Below are 19754 nucleotides of genomic sequence, written 5' to 3'. Positions count from 1 at the left end.
AACTGAATGATCAGGATTTTCTTTCTTTATAACAGGGACTCACTCTACTTACACTTTATATTCAACCTATTCAGAGTTGACTGACCTAAGAAAACATTGTAAGCAATAATTTAACTTTTTAATTTGGTTTGGTTTTGGGTTTTGTTTTTTTTTGGGGGGGGGGAGGAGGGGAAGGTGTTATTGCTTTGTTGGTTGGTTGGTTGGTTTTTCTGAGACAGGGTTTCTCTGTGTAGCCTTGGCTGTCCTGGACTCACCTTTTAGACTAGGCTGGCTTTGAACTCATAGAGATCCACCTGCTTCTGCCTTCCTGAGTGCTGGGATTACAGGTGTATGCTGTCTCACCTGGTTTGTAATCAGTCTTACTACCTTTTGGACTTCCAGTGTAACTCTAGGCTCAGCTGAATTTACAGCTTTGACAATGTTCTGAGTCAGCAGAGCCGAAAAGCCTTACAAGATTCACATAGAAGATTAAGACAAAAGCTCCTCATTCCTTTTTGAATGATGGTTTAAAAAACAAACAAACAAACAAACACCACAGTTTTTCTATACATCCCTGATTGTCCTGGAACTCAGAGACCTGCCTGCCTCTGCCTCCTGAGTGCTGACATTAAAGGTATGCCCCACCACCACCCGGCTCTTCATTATGTTTTATTACCATATTTGCTGTGCAGGTCAATAAAAGTGGCCATTATTCAGCATTTTAGATTAGATGATTAGAAAAAAAGACCAAAGTCTTCAAATTCAAGACACACATAATTAAAAATAAAAATAAATGCATTTCCAAATAAGCACATCAGCTAAAAAGGTAAAGAAGCAGTTTTATTTTAAAACAAATACCAATGAAATCAACAAATAACTTTATCAATATAAATTTTTTAAATATAAGCTGAACATATATGCATTAAATAAATTGCATTTATTATAACACAAGCACACCTCCAAAACAAAATAATACAAATAAAGATCCACGACTGTGTAAAATAGATGCAAACAGCAAACAACTGTTTTCAAAGACCATCATTTTTGGCCATCATTTTCCAAGACCATAATTTTTATATAAATATACTAGCATAGAAACATCAATGCACACACAACATATATATACTAGAACCCAAAGCATCATGTAAGTATACCACTGGTGCTTACATGAGCATAAACACAGCTTAGTCTGAAACAGGGATCTGTGCAACAATGTGATTGTGAGCAGTGATGAACGTAGAGACTGAGATTCATGAAATGCCCATGCCTAAGCAAATGAAGAAACCAAACAGGAAGCTGCACACCCTACTGCAAGCCAACTTCTAAAATGGAAGAAGAGAACTTGGGGATGCCAATCATTTCATCTAGAGTAAAACTGTAGGAAAACAGAGAGTCTCGAAACGTGAAATGAGCTAAATTCTTTTTGCTTTAAAGGCCCTGCTGTAGACTTGCTGCTCTGCTTCATGGCTTTGAGAAGCAAAACTAAAGAAATTGTTAATGGGTTCAGGTCCTGTGGGGGAACCCACAAAAAATGGTCTGAACTGAACATCTTCATCTCCACCACCTCGATTTACAACTGGTGTATGGTCCGAAGGAAACTTTGAGCTATTCCCTAGGAGAGAAAATTAGGGAGGAATATAAGAATATTTCCTAATAGATCTTTAGGAACAAAACCAAGAGCCACTGAATAAATATTAACAAAATTCAACTCCAACAAGGTGGATAATGTAATTGTCTTAAATTCATCCCCTGTGATAAATACAGACCTAATGTAAGACCAAAGACCATGTCATTCAGCTCTTCCCTTACCATGAAATATACTGTACCCTCTATGAAAAAGCAAGCAAATGAAATACACATCTGGCCATTTCTACCAGACTTGAGAAAGAAGAAAAAGCTGACTGTATCTGCCTAAAGGTAGCAGAGGTCAAAAGGGCTAGTGTTGTAGTAGACCCAGGTTTGGTTTCCAACACTCACAACCATCCAGTTCCATGGAAACCAACACCCTCTTCTGGCCTCCATAGGCAGTGCACACACAAACACACAAGCAGCACACAGACACACAGATACACGCACACACACACACGAAAATATCTATTCAAAAATATACAAAAAGAATGAAAAAACATGTACAAGGATAAGAAAATATGTACAATGGCTATTTGGAATGACTAAATTGCCATTTATAAATAATGAAGCTAGGCACAAAACTTTGGTTTCAGACTGAGTCTCACTCTAGTCCTGACACTAGTTTGTAAACCAGCTGGCAAGGGTCCTGTCTCTGTCTCCCACATGCTGAACTACAGGCTTGGCCACTACACCCAGCCATGGAACATTTTGTTTGAATGCTCTTATTACCTCATTCCCATTCTAGATCATTATTTTTCTCTCCTTTCTCCTTAGCCTAAAATAAACACCAAAATCTCAGTACTTGTAAAAGTCCATCATAAGAGACTTCAATGTTTGCATGCCAATTTATACAATTATATTAATCCTGAGGAAAATAACTACTGGATGCTATTGCACTGGTACCATTAAGAATGAGCCAACACTCGCCCACCAATCAGAAAAGATTCTGATTTTGAATTGCCTACTTGTACATAAAATATACTTGAAAATTATGTGATATCTGAATAAACAAAACAAACAGTCAAAGGGCCAAAATAAGAACTGTGCAATCTGGGCCAGCAAGGTGGCTTAAAGTGTTATTTTCCAAATTGAAAATAATTTAAGCTGGGCATAGTGGTACACTCCTTTAATCCCAGGATTCAAGAGGCAGGCAGATCTGTCAGTTTGAAGCCAGCCTGGTCTATATGGTGAATTCCATGATAGCAAGAGTTATATAGAGACCCTGTCTCAACCAAAAACAAACAAACAAATAAATATATGTATTTATTATTTATGTATGTATGTATGCAAATACAACTGAGAGCGATGCTGTATAAAGCAAGACGAGAAATCCACAGCTTACTATGGTTCCCCATTCTGAATGTGTGGAACTATGCAGCACAATGGAAAAAATCATTAATTTAAAACTAAGTGTTGGTTATTAGATTTCTTCTTACCTAATGGAAAGCCAAAGACACCAGACTGTGGGATCATAGCTTGTTCCAAGGAACCTTCTTGGCTAGCAATAGTGATATTTCGTAGCCTAAGGCTATCATAAAGGCCTTGGAGCTTTTGATACTGGCGATTGCGTTCCATAAGTTTTTCAGAGATATCACTAAACTTTTTCTTGTATTCTTCAAGAACTTTCTTCATGGAGGTGACCTCCCCTTTCATAGAGGTCAATTCTACATCCTTACTCTGTATTTGCTGTGTATATATCTTTTCCATCTGTTTTAAATGGTTCTCGGCCTTGCTGAAATTATATTCTTGATAAAGACGTTCCTGGTGTATCTGTCCAAATAAATCAGAAGCAGCACAATGTTACAAGCACAAGTGGAAAGAACGCTTGTACAGGGGCATCGTTACTACAACATTTACAGCCCGGTTAAAAACAATGAGCTGATCACAGAAAAGCATACCACCAAAATAAAGCGTGTCTTATCTACAAGCGACATGCATCCTGGAAGTTTTCAAGAAATACAACACAAGTTAGTACGTGAAGAACTGATTAGTTCTGTGAAGTCTCATGCATTTGGTATCAGCACATAGGAAATACGGGCAGGAGGATCAAGAGCACAAGGTAAGCCTCAGCTATGTTAAACGATGTCGGGAGCCGCTCCCGCCATTACAAGATGGCGCCGGCTTCCTGCTTCCTGGTTCTTCTTGCCAGCATTTTCGCGCTTCTTGCCTGCGCCGCCCTGCAGTTTACGCATGCGCAGCTTTATGCTAATGAGGGTTTAGGCTGCACTCCAATTGCCAGCCATATGCTTATGAAGACTTGAACAGAGCACCAATTACAGACGGACAGGTCGCGCTGCTGGCTATTTAAGCAGAGCACAACCCGGGGTTTGGGTCCTTCACCATCTCCAAGAAAGAGCTGTTCAATAAACTTGCCGCTGAAGAAATCCTCGGTTGTTGCGTCGTCCTTATCGGCAAAGGCCGCGCGCGACAAAACTCAAAGTCACCCGAGACAAAACACACACACACACAAAACATATTTACATGACGCATACACACATATAAGGTCCAGTTTTCCTGATCCAGAGTAAAAAATAAGACCCCAAAGTATCCTTGCTTCCTATAATTTACACATGTGCAACCCCATGTTGGGCAGAACCTGTAACTAGAACATAGTAAACAACTAGTACAGCCTCTGTGGAAAACAGTTTATCAGTTTCCTTAAAAAAAAAAAAAGCCAGGCTGAAGAACAGCTGGCTAGCAACCTAAGTTTGACCCTTAGCACTGAAACAAATACTGCAATCCAGTATAAACAGTAAAGCAAAAGTAAGTATGACACAGAGAGACAGAGTACTCACAAAACATAAAAACAAAAACATCTACTTAGCACATAATAAATACCTATAAATAAAAATTAGGGAAAACTATTCAAACAAAGTTCTCTGCACATTCATGTATTAATATGAATTATAAGTATAATAGTGAAGGAACTTTTTTTAAATAGTAAATCCCTCAGAAGGGAGTTAGGTAGGGATTTAGTTCAATGGTGAAGCACTTACCTTTTAAGCACAAGGCCCTGAGCTCAGCACCCCATACCAAGAGAAAAAAAAAGTTCCTACATAGGCCTCAAATTACACTTCGGTTTATATGTGTGTCCGTGCATGTGGAGGCTGACATTTGCTATTAGGTGTCTTCCTCTCCTGTGGATGCTAAACTCATGTCCTCACATGCACTTTACCCACTGAGACAGTCCCCGGCCCCTAAGCACTAACCTGGTATGTCCAGAAGGCCAACGCTCGGGAGCTAATGTCCAATACAATCTCCGGTCGAAGCCCTGCCAATACCATAGCTTTGTATTCCTCTGACGGACTGAGTTCTGTACGGACAATATCCAGCTTTCCAGAAAGGGTACTGTTGCAGGCAGGGCAGATAGCTGGTGAGCGACTGAACTCACCACTGCCATGCTGATCACAGAAGATGTGAGAGCAGGCAGTGACCCAAGCATAACCAGAGAGCTTGATACGACACTTTCGATAATTGCAAAGCAACATGTCTTCACACAAAGACATGATGAGTCTCCAAAATAAGAATCCTAACAAGGAATGAAAATGTAAGTCAAACTGTAATGAATATGAAATTTCTAAAAAACATGCTATTATTTTATTAAAAGCTGGACATTGTTTTGTATTAATTAAAATTATATTGATTTCAGTCTAAGTATTATGGTCTTTCCTTATACAACGGCCATGTAGAAAGTCATGGAGTACTATACAGATAGTTTCAACTCTTACCAACGTCAATAATACTATTCACGAGGCAAGTGTTTAGAAACATCACAAAAGTGCACAGAAATAAAAATTAAATCTGCCCTTCGTGTCATTTTCCAACACCAGAACATATACCATTCTACTAAGGCAAGTAATGATGGTGCAAGTCTTTAATATAGTACTTGGGAGGCAGAAGCAGACAGACCTTTGTAAGTTCAAGATCAGTCTGGTCAACACAGTAAGTCCCAGGATAGTCAGGGCTACTACATCTCATGCTTGGCAGACATGAGGATACACATATCTGTAGTGATTTTTCAATAGAAACTTTAAGTAACATTTTTAGGCTATTTTACATATCTTGATTTCTCATATTCCTTAACCAAACTGCCTTGATTTTAAAAGACTGGCTGCCTGATAAAATTAGATATAAACTAAGCTAATTTACTGATTATGAAGCCTGAAAATGTACATGTTTAAATGTTATCAGGTAAATAATACATCTACCAATATTGCTATGGTTTGATTTAAAACATTTGCAACAAATTCTCCAGACTAAGTTACTTCTCAGTTCTGTCTACCATAGTTAGCAACAGTATATATTGTATAATATATAGCTATATGTTGTGTAACGTTGGTGTATCAATTAAGCACCAGGAAAAACTGAGTACATTCAATATACAACTTAAGAATGTTTCCTTAGCAGTGTGCTTGATGGGCCACACCTGTAATGCCAATACTCAGGAGGCTAAGACAGATCAAACCCTGTTCAAGGCCAGCCAGGGCTACACAGCTAGCTCCTGTCTTAAAAAAAAAAAAAAAAAAAACACGGTGTTGCTTTAGTAACAGGGGCCAGTGGATATGCTGGCACCTTCATCTCAAATGTCACACCTATACTACATACCCTTCCTGAGGATTCCATGAATCTGAGGCCACTACGGGCTGCAATGAGACTGCCGTCTCATTGTCCTCTCAGATATAAAGATGCCCACGCTGAATTTCCAAATACGATTCAACTGACAGCCAGAAGCCAATTTTACTTTTACCTCCAGAAGGGTAAAGCGCCCCTTCCTCTCTGGAGGTGAAGGCGCAGCCAACTCCACATTGCCACAAGGCAGACGGGGAAAGATGATGGCTGGCCAAGTTTTTCAGAACAAGAGCCACAGTCTTCCCTTAATGTTCAGCCTTTCCCCACTTCTCACAGAAAAGAAAAAACGGCAAAAATACCTGCAACAACACAAGCTAAAGGGGCGGGCCTTCCACAAATGGAGACACACTGTATTCGTGCCACGGAGTTGCCAGGGCGCATGCGTGGTGACCGCAGGGCCTGATGGGTAGCACGTGATGGGCCGGCTGGGGAGCACGTGATGCTGGCTGCTGAGATAATCAGATGCTTGCTTAGCCTCCCGCTTCTGCGCGTCAATATACAGTTAATGGAATAGCAGTTAATCTGCACTGCAAATATTCACACGGTTTTTTTTAGAGGAAGCACTAGGCAGTGGTGTCGCCCACCTTTAACGCCAGCGCTGGAGCGGCAGAGGCGGGCAGATCTCCAAGTTTGAAGCCAGCCTGGTCTACAGAGCGAGTTTCAGGACAGCCAGAACTACACAGAGAAACTCTGTCCAGAAAAAATAAAAATAAAAAAAAAAAAAGCAAAACAAAACAAAAGAAAAAAGCAAAACTAGCCATAGGATCAAGCGCTATACATTTTTTGTAAGATTTATCTTTAGCCAGGCATGGCTACCGCCATTTCTTTAATCCTAGCACTGGAGGAAAAGACTGATCCTTGAGTTCCAGGCCAGCCAAGGCCACACAGTGAGACCCTTTATCACAAGTTATTTTTACTTTTTTTCTTTGAATACGTGTGTGTCACATGTGTCCATGTAGTCGGGAACAGTGTACTGGATGCCCCAGAGCTGGAGATACTGTAGTGAGATACCCTGTTGATGCGCAGATTGGATCATCTAGGTCAGTAAGAACTGCTGGGGCATCGCTCCAGCCCCAGGAGTCTTAACTCTTGAGTTATCTTTGCTGACAGTCAATTAGTTACGTGAGTTGTTTTAAATATTTATGTAATATATGAATATATATACGTAATATATATGGGTGTGGTCTGCATGTACATCTGCGCATCAGAAGAGGGCATAGGCTCCCATGAAACTACAGTTACAGACTTTTGTGACCCACCAAGTGGCTTCGGGGAATTAAACTCTGGAGCTCTGGAAGAGCAGCAGTCAGTGCTGAGCCATCTCTTCATCTCCTAAATGCTGCTGTAAATACTGCTCTAACTTTGCCCTTCAGAGCGTAATTACCTATAGCAACCGTGGTTTTTCTGCCTGTTAAAAATAAGCTGGGAGAGGGCTAGAAGGTAGCTAGGATGCAAACTAACGTCATTCTCTTGCAGCCAGCTTCAGAAGGTATGACCCTGTTATGAACTAATTAACAGCCACACAATGAACACCAACCAATGTAAGTTCAATTAATGAAATAGTTCTAATGTTTGTTTTATCCCTAGAAACTTAATCCTATTGGTTGGTAAAAATTAGTCAGGGGAAATTAGAGGTGTAAAGAAAAGTAAAAATTAACTTTGTAGGAAAAATAAAAGATGAGAATATAGATGACCTCCAACAGCTATAGCCAGCTTTATTTGAGAGAGAAATGTGTCTCTATTTCTGGCCAGTAATCAGGGAACAGAACCCATTCACTCAATGACCAGAGTTCGAGAATGCAGATTCATGTTTCAAGGTTTCTATCACTAAGGATAGGGAATGGAGAAGTAGCTGTTTTCCTTAGACAGGCTGGTTTCGAAACTGGGACTATGATCTCATTTACTCACTGGGTGTCTGGGGTTGCGGTCAGCTGCTTTACTTCTGCACCCTGAGACTTCCCTTACGTCTGCATCCCGGAACTCAGTTTAGCACACCTTAGCTTAGGGAAACAGCTTTCTTTTAAGAAGGTTTATAGGTAAACCATTCACTGCCTACCATGTGTTTGCAATAACTGATCCTCCAGTCTTTCTGGTTTTAACTGTCCCTGACGTAATAAGAGTACAAATAAAGTACCTCATTTAAATTTCAAGGAGCATAAACACTCAGATATAAACAATACTTACTTTGTGAATGTCACTTCCAAGTTACTCTTGTAAAACCTTTCTTGGAGGTGTAGCCAACTCAAGAAATACTTGTTGCTTGCCTTTATACTAATTTAAATACTCTCCTAATAGATCTTGGTTCTAGGCTTTTACAGTTAAAGACACAACTAGACTAAACCTCTGTACATGACTCCTCGACTCAGCATAGCAAATTTCCTACAGCATAATACATAGGAGCTGTGTTAATGTAAAATTCTCAAGTAAACTTTTTATCTAGCCCCATGAATTTCACTGACACAAAATGAAAATACACTGCTATAGAAAGTATCATGTGGAACTATCAGGGCTTGATTCGTGTTCTTGTTCACATGATTCTGTCACACTATTCTGGTGGGTCAGCTTTCATCTTTCAGTACACTGAAATATATTAATTGGGCCCTGTGGTGGCCACACATGCCTTTAATCCCAGCACTCAGGAGGCAGAAGCAGGTAGATCTATGAGTTCAGGCTAGCTGGTCTACAGAGTGAGTTCAAGGACAGCCAGGGTTACACAGAGAAATCTTATCTCTGGGAAAAGGAAGGAAGGAAGGGAAAGAGAGAGAGAGAAAGAAAGAAAGAAAGAAAGAAAGAAAGAAAGAAAGAAAGAAAGAAAGAAAGAAAGAAAGAAAGGAATTCATTAATTGGGATGGCTCAATGGTTCAATAGTTAAAGAGCACTGGCTGCTCTTGCATAGGACCTGGGTTCAATTTCCAGCAGCTACATAACACCTCACAACTGCCTGTTACTTCAGTTCTAGAGATTTTGATGCCCTTTTTTGACCTTCTCGAGCACCAGGCATGTGTAAACGGTGAAGACATACACTCGAGCAAAACAAAAACACTCATACACATATATTATATTTTAAAATTTTATTAATTACTTGGGAAAACAACAAATCATTTAATATTTAAACATAAATGTTTCCAGGCTCAATCACTATGGCTCTGTAGAACGCTATTATAATCAAAAAGTTCTCTATAGCTCTGGGCCGGGCTTTGAATGCTTCATCCTACAACTGTTTGATTTGGCAAGGTTCAGAAAGCACTACCGTGGACAGTCTATCCTCATGAAGCGCAGAGAAGCCCAAGCCAGTTTTGTAAATAATGGATAAAGTCTCACTTAGGCCTTAATTCATGAGAGGAGCAAAGTTCACCTCCAACCACATTAAGAAGCAGAAGATAAGGCACTCTGATGATAGGGAGGGATCCAGCACTTGAAACAGAGAAGACCACTAATTTAAATTGCCTTACAAAATGACAGACAATTTAGTGCCAGACCTCACCTAGTTCACTGGGGAAGCAACCAGCACTCTAACCACCAAGCCATCTCTCTAGAAGTTTCTAGGTAGTATAGAATAACTACCCTTTGAGTCTGATACTGTTATTACCATCTAAGACACAATGATATCAGGAAGCTTGCCAAGGCTATTATGTAACTTATTAAGTGAGAGAGTAAGCCTATAACACAGTCTGACTAGAAGCCAGCTGTGTATACTACATATAACCACTGTACTATACCTAACCTTTCAAGATCTTTGGCTTTTTAAAAACTACAGTTCAAGCAGCTGGCCACAAATTACAAAGCAAAGTTCTCAGATTCTTGTATATATCAAAGTCTCTCAAGCTCAATTCTTACCATAAAACAATGCAGACATTTTTCATTCATCGTACAACAATGATTACAGCATGAAGGTCCAGACAGGAAGTGTTGTTGGTATCAATCTGGTGCTCTCTTTTGTACTTCTTAAATTTCTGCGGGGGGGGGGGAAGGGGGAAGGCAGGAGGATACAAGGTTGTTCATATGTGTGTGCTTCCAAATGATTTCTTATGCAAACATGTATAGAAAAGGGCCAATTAAGGAACAAGTATGATCCATAACCTGTTTATCATGCAAACCCATTTAAAAGAATAGACATGAACTCATAAAACTGCATAGTACTGAACAAGTAATCATATAAAGACCAAAAAGTGATGGGTTTAAAACTGTCAAACTTAAAAAAAAACATTAATTAAAAAGTGGGGGTGGGGAAGAGCACTGGCTGCACCTACATGGCAGCTCACAGCTGTCTGTTACCGCCAGGCACAGGGAATACAATGTCCTCTTCTAGCCTCGGCGCTGTATGTACTTACTGTGCAGGAACAGAAGAAGGCAAAACACTAATATACATAGAATAAAAAATTTAAACTGTCAAACTCATTAACTAACAGAATTTCATCCACTGTCCGTACCTTTTCTGTAGTGTTTCAGTTATTAAGGATCAACTAGATTTATCTCATATTCTCACAAAATTTTGATGCTATCAAGCTCTTTAAATTATTAATTCCCTGGGAGGGAAGGGCTAAAGCAAATATCAATTCCAAATGTTTGCCCTACCTTTAGTCTGCTCAGCACATGCGTGTAATCAGTGTGATCAGCTGAAACACGGACTTGACATGCATTTCATCATAGCAAACTGTAAAGGACTGAGGAAGGGCAAGCTACTGACACTGTTCCCCAGCCAGCAACTACTGAAATTCAGCCTCTGATAACACTGCACCCCTTATCTTTCATGGTAAAGATGATTATTACTACACTTACCTCTGTTATCAAAGGAAATGAGTCCAGCTTTCACTTAAGAAGCCAAATGGAAACGCCAGAGCGACTGCTTAGCAGCACCTGTGATAGGCGAACACACAAAGGTCACACCAACATGCTCCATAGAGCAAATCATGAGGAGAATTAGAGTAACTATTTTCAGTTTGACTCACTATTCAGTGTACCTGAAAGCCAGCTGTGGTGTCACACACCTGTCGTTCCAGCGGGCTGAGGCAAGAGGATGGAATGTTTACGGTCACACACCGAGTATAAGGTCAGTTAGCTACAGTCAGCGGTTAGCTACAAAGGCCCTGCAAAACATGAGGCTGGAGGGAAGGGTCAACAGTTAGGAGCACTCCTGCTCTCCCAGAAGACTGAAGTTTTGCTCCCAGTGCAGCTCCCAGCAGTCCAGGGGGTCCAACACCCTCTTCCCGCAAAGGAAAACAGTAGGAAAAAAAAACCCAGTTGGCCACAAGATGGCGGTAAGAGATTTCTTGTGACATCTCACACACACACACACACACACACACACACACACACAACCTGCAGAATTAGCTAACTTAATTAATTAACTAACTCAAAGGGACTTGGCCGCTGGCCAGCCAGGGAGTCGTCATAGGATGGACCTAGGCCCACTTTATATGTTTCTATTGTGTAGCTTGGTCTTGTGGGACTCCTAACAGAGGGAAAAGGGGGCTATCTCTGACTTTTGCCTGCTTTGGGGATCCTTTTCCTCCTACTGAGTTGCCTGTATGAAAGGCGGTGCCTAGTCTTATGGTAACTTGATATGCTATGTTGGGTTGATATCCCCTGGGAGGCCTGCCCTTTTCTGAAGGAAAAGGAAGGAGGGATGGAAAACTGCAGTTGGGATGTAATATTAATTTAAAAAAAAGAGAGAGAAGAGCTTACTTATAACCAAAATAAAGTTCATTATCACAGATAACCTTCAGACACTTCTACTCTTGACCTAATTATGATCTAGAAATTCTTTACACAGTATGTAATTTAACATTAAACTTGTTAGGTTGGTGATAGGCACAAAAAAGGTGCTTGAGTGTAGACAAAGAAATCACTGTCTAGATGTGGTGGCTCAGTGCAACCCAGTGTTAAGAGGCTGAAGGAGGATTTTTGGATTTGAGGCCAGTTTGACCCAGTCAGACCAAATAAGAAGCTATGTCTTGGGTAGATATTAAAATGTCATGTAAGTAAGCATTCCATTTAGTTAAAATTAAGGTTTTTTTGGTCAAGCCTGTAATTGCAACACTTACTTAGAAGGAAAATCAATACAAGCTCCAGGCCAGCCTAAGCTCCGAAGCAAGACTATCTCAAAACTATTCAAACTACTAACATTTTTAACTGTTCAGTAATTCTGTATTGCAATCCTGGACAACACAATATGGAACACTTACATCATTGAAGAAAACTCCATTGAAAAGCAGAAACAAAACAATATGACTAATAAGTTGATAAAAAAAGAAAAAAATGCTACCTTTAAAATTACTACTACATATATAGCCAATGTGGTGACAAACACTTCTGATCCCAACATTTGGGAGGTGAAATTTGGAGGATCAGGAATATAATACCAATCTGGGCTACAAAACCCAGAAAAAAAGAAAAAACTTCCTAACTTCACATTTACATAGAAATCTCTGCCTCTGACAGGCTACATCAATTCCCTGAAGTATAACAATTCAGTCTAAACACCATACTATTCACTTGAGTGTGAAATAGCTCCAGAAGATGGTTTAGACTAAATGAGAAAATGGCACAGTTCTGTAAGTGAGTTCTGTACATGGTTTTAAGGACCTCAGAGACATGCATGCTCAAAGGTCTACTTCAGTCTTCTCATCGCATAGACAGGAGATTAAGTGAACACACAGAAAGACACACACAAGTGTTTGAACAATATCTGCCTCAAAGCCTTTGATCCAAGTGCTGCTTGGATCAAAGGGACAACCACTCTATCTCATAAAACCAAATTTCAAGAGGCCTGGTCTCTCCTGGTGTCAAATACTACTACTGCCTTCCCTTCCACAAAATGTGGTGCTTCTCTCTCTCTCTCTCTCTCTCTCTCTCTCTCTCTCTCTCTCTCTTTTTCTCCCCGCCCCCCCAACAAATGCCAAACCATAAGAATTTTGTAAATATGCCACAATCAAAGACCGCTGGGTGTGGTGGCACACGCCTTTAATCCCAGTACTCAGGAGGCAGAGGCAGGCAGATGGAGTTGAACGCCAACCTGGTCTACATAGCAAATTTGAGGCCAGCCAGGGGATACGTGGTGAGACCCTGTCTCAAAACAAACACAAGAAGAAGGAAGTGTGGTGTGAACTTGTTAATTCCAGCCTGAGGCTGGTCAGCAAATTGAAAGCAAGCTTGGATAACTTAGCAAGATTCTGTTTCAAAATAATTTTCCACAAGGCTGGAACAGAATGGCAGCTCAGTCAGTTTCCTACACCATGAGGAGGGGAAGGGAACAGCATGCTTGTAATGCAGAAAATAGGCCTCCCATCATCCTTTAAACTTTCCTCTTGAGAATGTCCAAATCCAGGCCCACTTCACAGATATTCTGGGGTTTTCACAGGACCTGTGGGCTGACACACACAGTGCTACAATCCCAGCTCTTTCCTCCTGGACACATTTCATCTTCAACCTGAAAACAGATAACAGAAGAAAGTAAGCAGAGGGGTGATGAGCTCAGCTGCCTCAGCCCTTTATACTGCCTTAGGAATTAACATCTTTGTCTTTTGAGCCACTTCCAAATGACAAAACTGTGCTCGATCATCCTCTCTTCCCCGAAAAACGAATCTGATGTCTTCCTGAGGTGCATGGCCCCTGCATTTAAAGTGTCTAAGATACATAAGGTAGAAACTTCTTATTGTACCCTGGATGGTTGGATACAGAAAAGGTCCATTTCCTACTCACTATCGGCTGTCTAGCATAAGAAAACTTGTTTTACTGGGGGCAGAATACACTGGGAACATATATGACCAACCTCATCACACTAGCTCATCCATCCAGGCCCATGGCTGCTAAGATTAGTGAGGAGTGCTTGAAAGCTAATAATAACTTACAATCAGGATTCGAGGAGCAGTAAAACTTTGCTTGCTTTTAGGTTACTATTTCCCCTATTTCATTATAGTTTTCCCACCTTAGGGTTTATAACCTACTTCCTACATACTACTTCATTTTCTAAGTTCAATGGTCTTTGTTTCAAAAATATGCAAGCAAGGCTTAGAGAATGGTAAAGTAACTAAGCTTAATGTTTAAAAAATAAATTTGTTATTATTGTTTCCCTAGCTTTATTAATATATAACTGACAAATACAAACTGCATGGTCTAGTGGATAGTGTCTGGGAAGAGATATCCATTACCTTCTATCCTTTGTCTGGTGAACACACTTAGTATCTACTGTTAGCAATCTTACTTTGGTTGTTGTTTTGTTTTGTTTTCTGAGACAAGGTTTCTCAGTGTAGCCTTGGCTGTCCTGGAACATGCCTTTAACCCCAGCATTCCGGAGATAGAGGCAGGTGGATTTCTCTGAATTTGAGGACAGGCAGGGCTACACAGAGAAACATCTTGAAAAAAGAAAAACAAACAAAACTAAAGCCCAACTCTAATGCCACACATGCCGGCTGACCTATTTATACTCACTCATTTGGGAGTAAATCATAAGATCATAAGCTACTAAAATAAATTATGGCATGTACATATGTTGGAGTGTGACAAAGCATGTGGATGCTATTTATTAGTATGGAGAAGAGCATAGGGTGTAATTATGTGGAGAAAGAAGTGAGGAGCCATACTTCACTATGCATGCACCCAGTGTCCTAAGATACAGTCCTAGGGAGACAACGGTGAGAAACCTCACTGTGCACTCCGCTGAACTCCTGTTCTGTTCTCAGCACTCACAGGGTTAGCGTCTCAAAACGCTCAGTGACTACAGTTCCAGGGGAGGCAACGTCCTGTAGACTCTGCTGTAAAAGTAACCTTTACTCACCTGATTTAAGTATCCCAGACACTTACTACCTCCATCTGCTAACCTACGCCTGGAAGCTTCTAGATTCCATACAGCCCAACCTAGGCCTAGAATGTTTTCAGCCTCTAAGACTTACTGCTGAATAAGCTCACCCTTTCTTGTTCTTTCTGAACGCTTGCTGGCTGGTTCAACTCAGCTGTTCTGGCTCAAACTCTTCTCCCAGCTTGTTATGGGTTCAGGAACAGCCGCAAACTGACCATTCAGACATCAGACTCAGACTGATGGAAGGTTGACTGCTGAACAAAAACTGACTGGTTAGAGCCATAATATGGACTCAGAAGCCAGACTATGACTCTGGTCTGTTTCTAAGGCAGGTTTGTTTGTTTGTTTGTTTGTTTGTTTGTTTTAATACAAAAAACCGTACCCAGGTACCCAGGTGTAGAAATTGGAGGGGGGAGCAACATTAGATCATTTTGACTAAGTATAACTGATTTTATTCCAAGTGTATTGTGTGGTATTTAGGTAGCTAATAAACTGATTGGCTGGGATTTAGGGTAGGAGAGCTCTCTTGGGAGCTTTCCAGCTTTCTGGGAGTAAGGAACATAGCAGGATGTTACTGTCCTTCCTCCAACAGAGCATACATTTATCATATATTGTTTTATTTTAAGCAGCAAGTATTGAACTTTTGAATTGTATTCCGGTACATCTAGGCCTAAGAACTTGAACTTAATTTCACCTTATGAAAAAAAAAATTCACCTTATGATCAAAATGGAGAGTTGGGAGGCAAAATGGCTTTTGATATGCTAAAGGCTACAGCAGGTGTTAACAGAGGAGCCATAGTTATGCTAAGAACTAAATTAGGTCTCAAAAGAGGTTCTATAGTTTAAGCAGGTTGCAACAGCTGATTTATTCAATCTGGCTTTTCTCAGTTTCTCTGAGTTGAGTTGCTCTGCTTGGCCTCAAATTAATTCCAGCAATCTGTTCTAATTTTCTGGTTCCTTCTCATCCTCTGTTCCTTCTGTCTTCACCTGTGTAGAGCTTGTTTTCTCTTCCACCTGTCTCTGTGAAACTCTCCCAGTAAAACTGCCACCTCTCATTCTCTGTGCTGCTCCCTTGAGTAGCTTCCCTTTGCTCTCTCTTCTTGGGAGAGTTGGGCATATTCTATTCTGTCCTGTCTTTCTCTGATTCATCACTTTTTATGCCACCCAATTTAATTAGACATCATTTTCAAACATGGGTGCTTCCTTCTACAAACTAACTTTACCTTCATAGTTTGGGATTAAAGGTGTGTACTACGGGTGTGTCTTTATTCCAGCCAGAGAAAGTAAATGTGTTAAAGGCTGAGCTACACCAAAACTAGAAACATCTTTTTTTACTAAATAACACAATATGGAGGTTCAGTGTGATCAACTATCCTGCAGCAGTCTGCAGGCACCAGGCACCAGGCACAGGCACGGTGCACATATACATAAGCATGTAATCATGGACTTAAAAGAAGCTCAAGTTTAAGTATATAAGAGTCACCTATACCTATTAGCACATTCAATTAGCTCGGTTAGAGTTTCTCTTTCTCACATTTTCTGCCTATAACAATAACCCATGAGCCAGGTGTGACGCCACACACCTTTGATTCCAGTACTCAGGAGACAGCGGTAGGAGTGGATCTCTGGGAGTTGAGGCCACCCTGATCTACATAGTTCCTGAAGAGCAGGAGCTACATGAGACCCTGTCTCAAAAAATAAAGATAAAGAGAATAACCAGCTAAGCCAAGAGCCAAAGAGATGGACCAACAATTATGATTGCTTGCCACCTTGCAGAGCACCTGAGTTCAAGTCCCAGTACCATATTGGGCAGCTCACTGCTGTAGTATTGTTACACCCAGTTCTCGAGCTCCCAAAAGATCTACAGGAATCAACTCTGTTGCAAAACACATGAGGGTCTTTTTATTACAAGCTCGAGCCCGGGTGGCTGCCCTTTACAAAGACTTTTGGGCAAGCGACCCCCGGCTCCCCGGCAAGCGGGGTGGTCTCTAGGGAAGCTGACCTTTAAAATGATTGGTCTATTTTTAGGTGCCAAGACTGCTAACGGTCGGGCCTAGCTACCTGGGAGACATCTGACCTCTAGTTCTTAGGGGCCATGTGACTCCAGTCATACCCTGCGGTTTATCTGGGTGGGGACTGCTGCTGGCCCATTATCGGAAAGGAATGTGGTCTTGTGATTCTGCCCTAGCCTCTGGGCTAGCCCTCTGCTCTGAAAGGAATGTGGTCTTGTGATTCTGCCCCAGCCCCAGGAATTAACTCTAACCTTTCAGTATTTCCAGCTCCAGTGGATCTAAAATCCTCTAAAAAGCCTACTGTCTGCATATATCCCCACACATGTACACACATAATTAAAGATAAATCTTTAAAAAAAAAATAACTGGCGGTGGTGGCTCATGCTTTCCTTTAATCCCAGCACTCAGGAAGCAAAGGCAGGCATATCTCCAAGTTCAAAGCCTCAGCCTGGTCTACAAACGAGTTCCAGAACAGCCAGAGCTACACAGAGAAACCGGTCTCAGAAAAACAAATTAATAATTATATTAATCATCATCAACAGTTTACATTCAGACTAGTTTCAGAGAGCAAAACAGGAGTCTGGTGAGAGCCACACACGAGGTCATTAAAAGAAATTTTATCTTGAGAAAAAAGTATCCAAAATATGTATTGTAAATCCACACCTTACTTTTGCAAAGTAGTTACCATTTACTATACACAAAGTATGGGCTGGGCTTTATATTTTGTCCGTTCTTCACAAAGAAAGGCAAGAATAGCTCACACTATCCCCCGAAGTCACCAGGGCAGTATCAAGAGAACAGACCGAGGCGCTATAATTTAAATATTGGCTTGCTAAAACCTCTGGTCCTTTTCAAAGTGTTTTAGGACACAGCCACAGTTAGAGCTCCTACGGCTGCTTAAATCACCTGTCCTCAGAGTTTACTATCTAGTCTCACATGCCCTGAACAAATAGTACAACGAACACTGTTTAAAAAGGGTCTCAAATCCGCCAAGGTCGTGCCCCCCACTGACATTTATCGGAGAACTGAACGGCAAGTTGAACTCCTCCTCCCAGGATCGCCCCAGATTAGCGCCGAGGTAATAACGGTGACATTCCCAACCAGCCAAAAACAAGCCAAGGATTTCCCGAGGTTCGGGCACTCTGTGCTCGAGGCAGAATCTACTGTTTCTGGGTCACTACGTCTCGGAAGCGCTGGCAAACCCAGGACCGCCGAGGCCCACGTGGAAACAAGCCAGGTAGTCCACCTTCCTGCCTTCCCCTGACCTCCCAAGGCAGAAACTAAGCTCTTCTCAGCTCACATACTTGAGCACTGACCTGAGATAAAAAGCCTTTCCCCTGGTAACTCCGCTCAAAAGAAAGGGAAATTGAAAACCCAGAGTTCCAACTAAAAAAACAAAAAAACAAAACAGAGATCCGAATTAATTGCGCACTCACCAGCCCACGAGAAGCGAGATAGAGAACGTTAGAAGGACAGGACGCTCCCTAAATTATAGGCCTCCGAGCTTGATTGGCTGACTTCAAGGAGCCTCCCCCTTCCTAGACCTTAAAGGTTCTGCCCGGCTGCAGCTCAACTTTGTTTTAAGACTGAATGAACTCTTACGCCAAATTCCTTTCTGAATCAGGGCACAAAATACAAGCCAAACACAGGATAACCGAAACGTTTTGCGCATGTCTTTGTTCACATGGGTTTATTCCCTTCTTATTCCAAACAATTTCCATCCTGAGTTAACTTTGCAACCTCAACATGGTTAACTTATGCGATATAAAGTCTATAACTATCCAGTTAGAAGTTGCATTCAGGGCAAGCTTCAAGCTAACAAACAGTGAATATATTTAGTAATCGGTGGTTTAATGTTTATCCTTTACGTAAAATTTGAATACTTGTACAAATCTAAGCCTCCATTCCCTCAAATTAAAATTATTGTGGTACACTAAGGGGATAATTAATTGAATCACAGGTTACCCTTGAGGTTAGGTTTGCCCTTGAAAACTTTACCTGCTGTCTGTATAGCAACTGGATGCCATCATTTCGACAAAGAAGCAGTCTCCAGAATGGGAAAAAGATCTTCACCAATTACATATACAACAGAGGAATAATACCTAAATACTTTTTAAAAAAACTAAAAAAAAAAAAAAAAAGACATTAAAAAAACAAGTTACCCAATTTTAAAAAATGGTGTACAGATCTACACAAAGAAATCTCGAAGATTAAACACAAATAAATGGCTAAGAATCACCTAAAGAAATGTTCAGCATCCTTAGTCACTAGGAAAATGCAAATCAAAACTACTTCGAGATTTCATTTTTCCCCAGTTAGAAGGCCAAGATTAATAAAACAAATAACAGTTCATGCTGGCAAAGATGTGAGGAAAGGGGAATGCTCACCCATTGTTGGTGGGAATGAAAACTTGTACAACCACTGAGGAAATCAGTATGGCATTTCCTCAGGAAGCTGGGAACAGATCTACCTCAAGAGCCAGCTATATCACTCTTGGGCATGTACCAAAAGGAAGCATCAATTCTACCTTAGAGACACTTGCTTGTTCATGTTCATTGCTGCTATTCATAATAGCCAGGAATTGGAAACAGCTTTGATGTCCATCAATAGATGAATGGATCAAAAAAATGGCACTATACAATGGAATATTGCCCATCTGTCAAGAAAGAAAGAAAGAAAGAAAGAAAGAAAGAAAGAAAGAAAGAAAG

At 40.8% G+C, this 19754-nt stretch overlaps 1 protein-coding gene and 1 non-coding gene across 5 annotated transcripts; both read right to left on the bottom strand.

Moving 5' to 3' along the window:
- Positions 1-937: 937 nt before the first annotated feature.
- On the bottom strand, positions 938-18521 carry Ccnb1ip1 (cyclin B1 interacting protein 1). Of its 4 annotated transcripts, none has more exons than XM_055608637.1 (9): positions 18483-18500; positions 15145-15288; positions 11199-13666; positions 11017-11094; positions 10075-10190; positions 6537-6686; positions 4818-5137; positions 3045-3378; positions 938-1591 (listed from the first exon to the last, which is right to left on the bottom strand). In XM_055608637.1, the coding sequence occupies exons 5-9, from the start codon at positions 10091-10093 to the stop codon at positions 1392-1394; spliced, it is 1023 nt and encodes a 340-aa protein (XP_055464612.1). In that variant the 5' UTR covers positions 10094-10190; positions 11017-11094; positions 11199-13666; positions 15145-15288; positions 18483-18500; the 3' UTR covers positions 938-1391. The 4 variants fall into 4 exon arrangements, with proteins under 4 accessions (XP_055464612.1, XP_055464615.1, XP_055464613.1 ...); XM_055608640.1 differs by having other exon boundaries at positions 6537-6683; XM_055608638.1 differs by lacking the exon at positions 15145-15288 and having other exon boundaries at positions 18483-18521.
- Positions 10817-10893, bottom strand: LOC129677997 (small nucleolar RNA SNORD126). The gene has a single exon (XR_008720303.1). It is a non-coding gene; the product is annotated as a small nucleolar RNA SNORD126 (small nucleolar RNA).
- Positions 18522-19754: the final 1233 nt, after the last annotated feature.

Source organism: Psammomys obesus, unplaced genomic scaffold, assembly GCF_907164565.1.
Source record: "Psammomys obesus unplaced genomic scaffold, mPsaObe1.curated_primary_1811, whole genome shotgun sequence".
Lineage (NCBI taxonomy): Eukaryota > Metazoa > Chordata > Mammalia > Rodentia > Muridae > Psammomys > Psammomys obesus.
This window is presented reverse-complemented; position numbering and strand designations above follow the sequence as displayed.

Coding starts and splice junctions, on each gene's coding strand:
- Ccnb1ip1 (XM_055608638.1), bottom strand. Junction 5,138..6,536: donor TTTAGCTTGTGTTGTTGCAG/GTATTTTTGCCG, acceptor ATTCCTTGTTAG/GATTCTTATTTTGGAGACTC. Junction 3,379..4,817: donor TGGCCTTCTGGACATACCAG/GTTAGTGCTTAG, acceptor TTATTTGGACAG/ATACACCAGGAACGTCTTTA.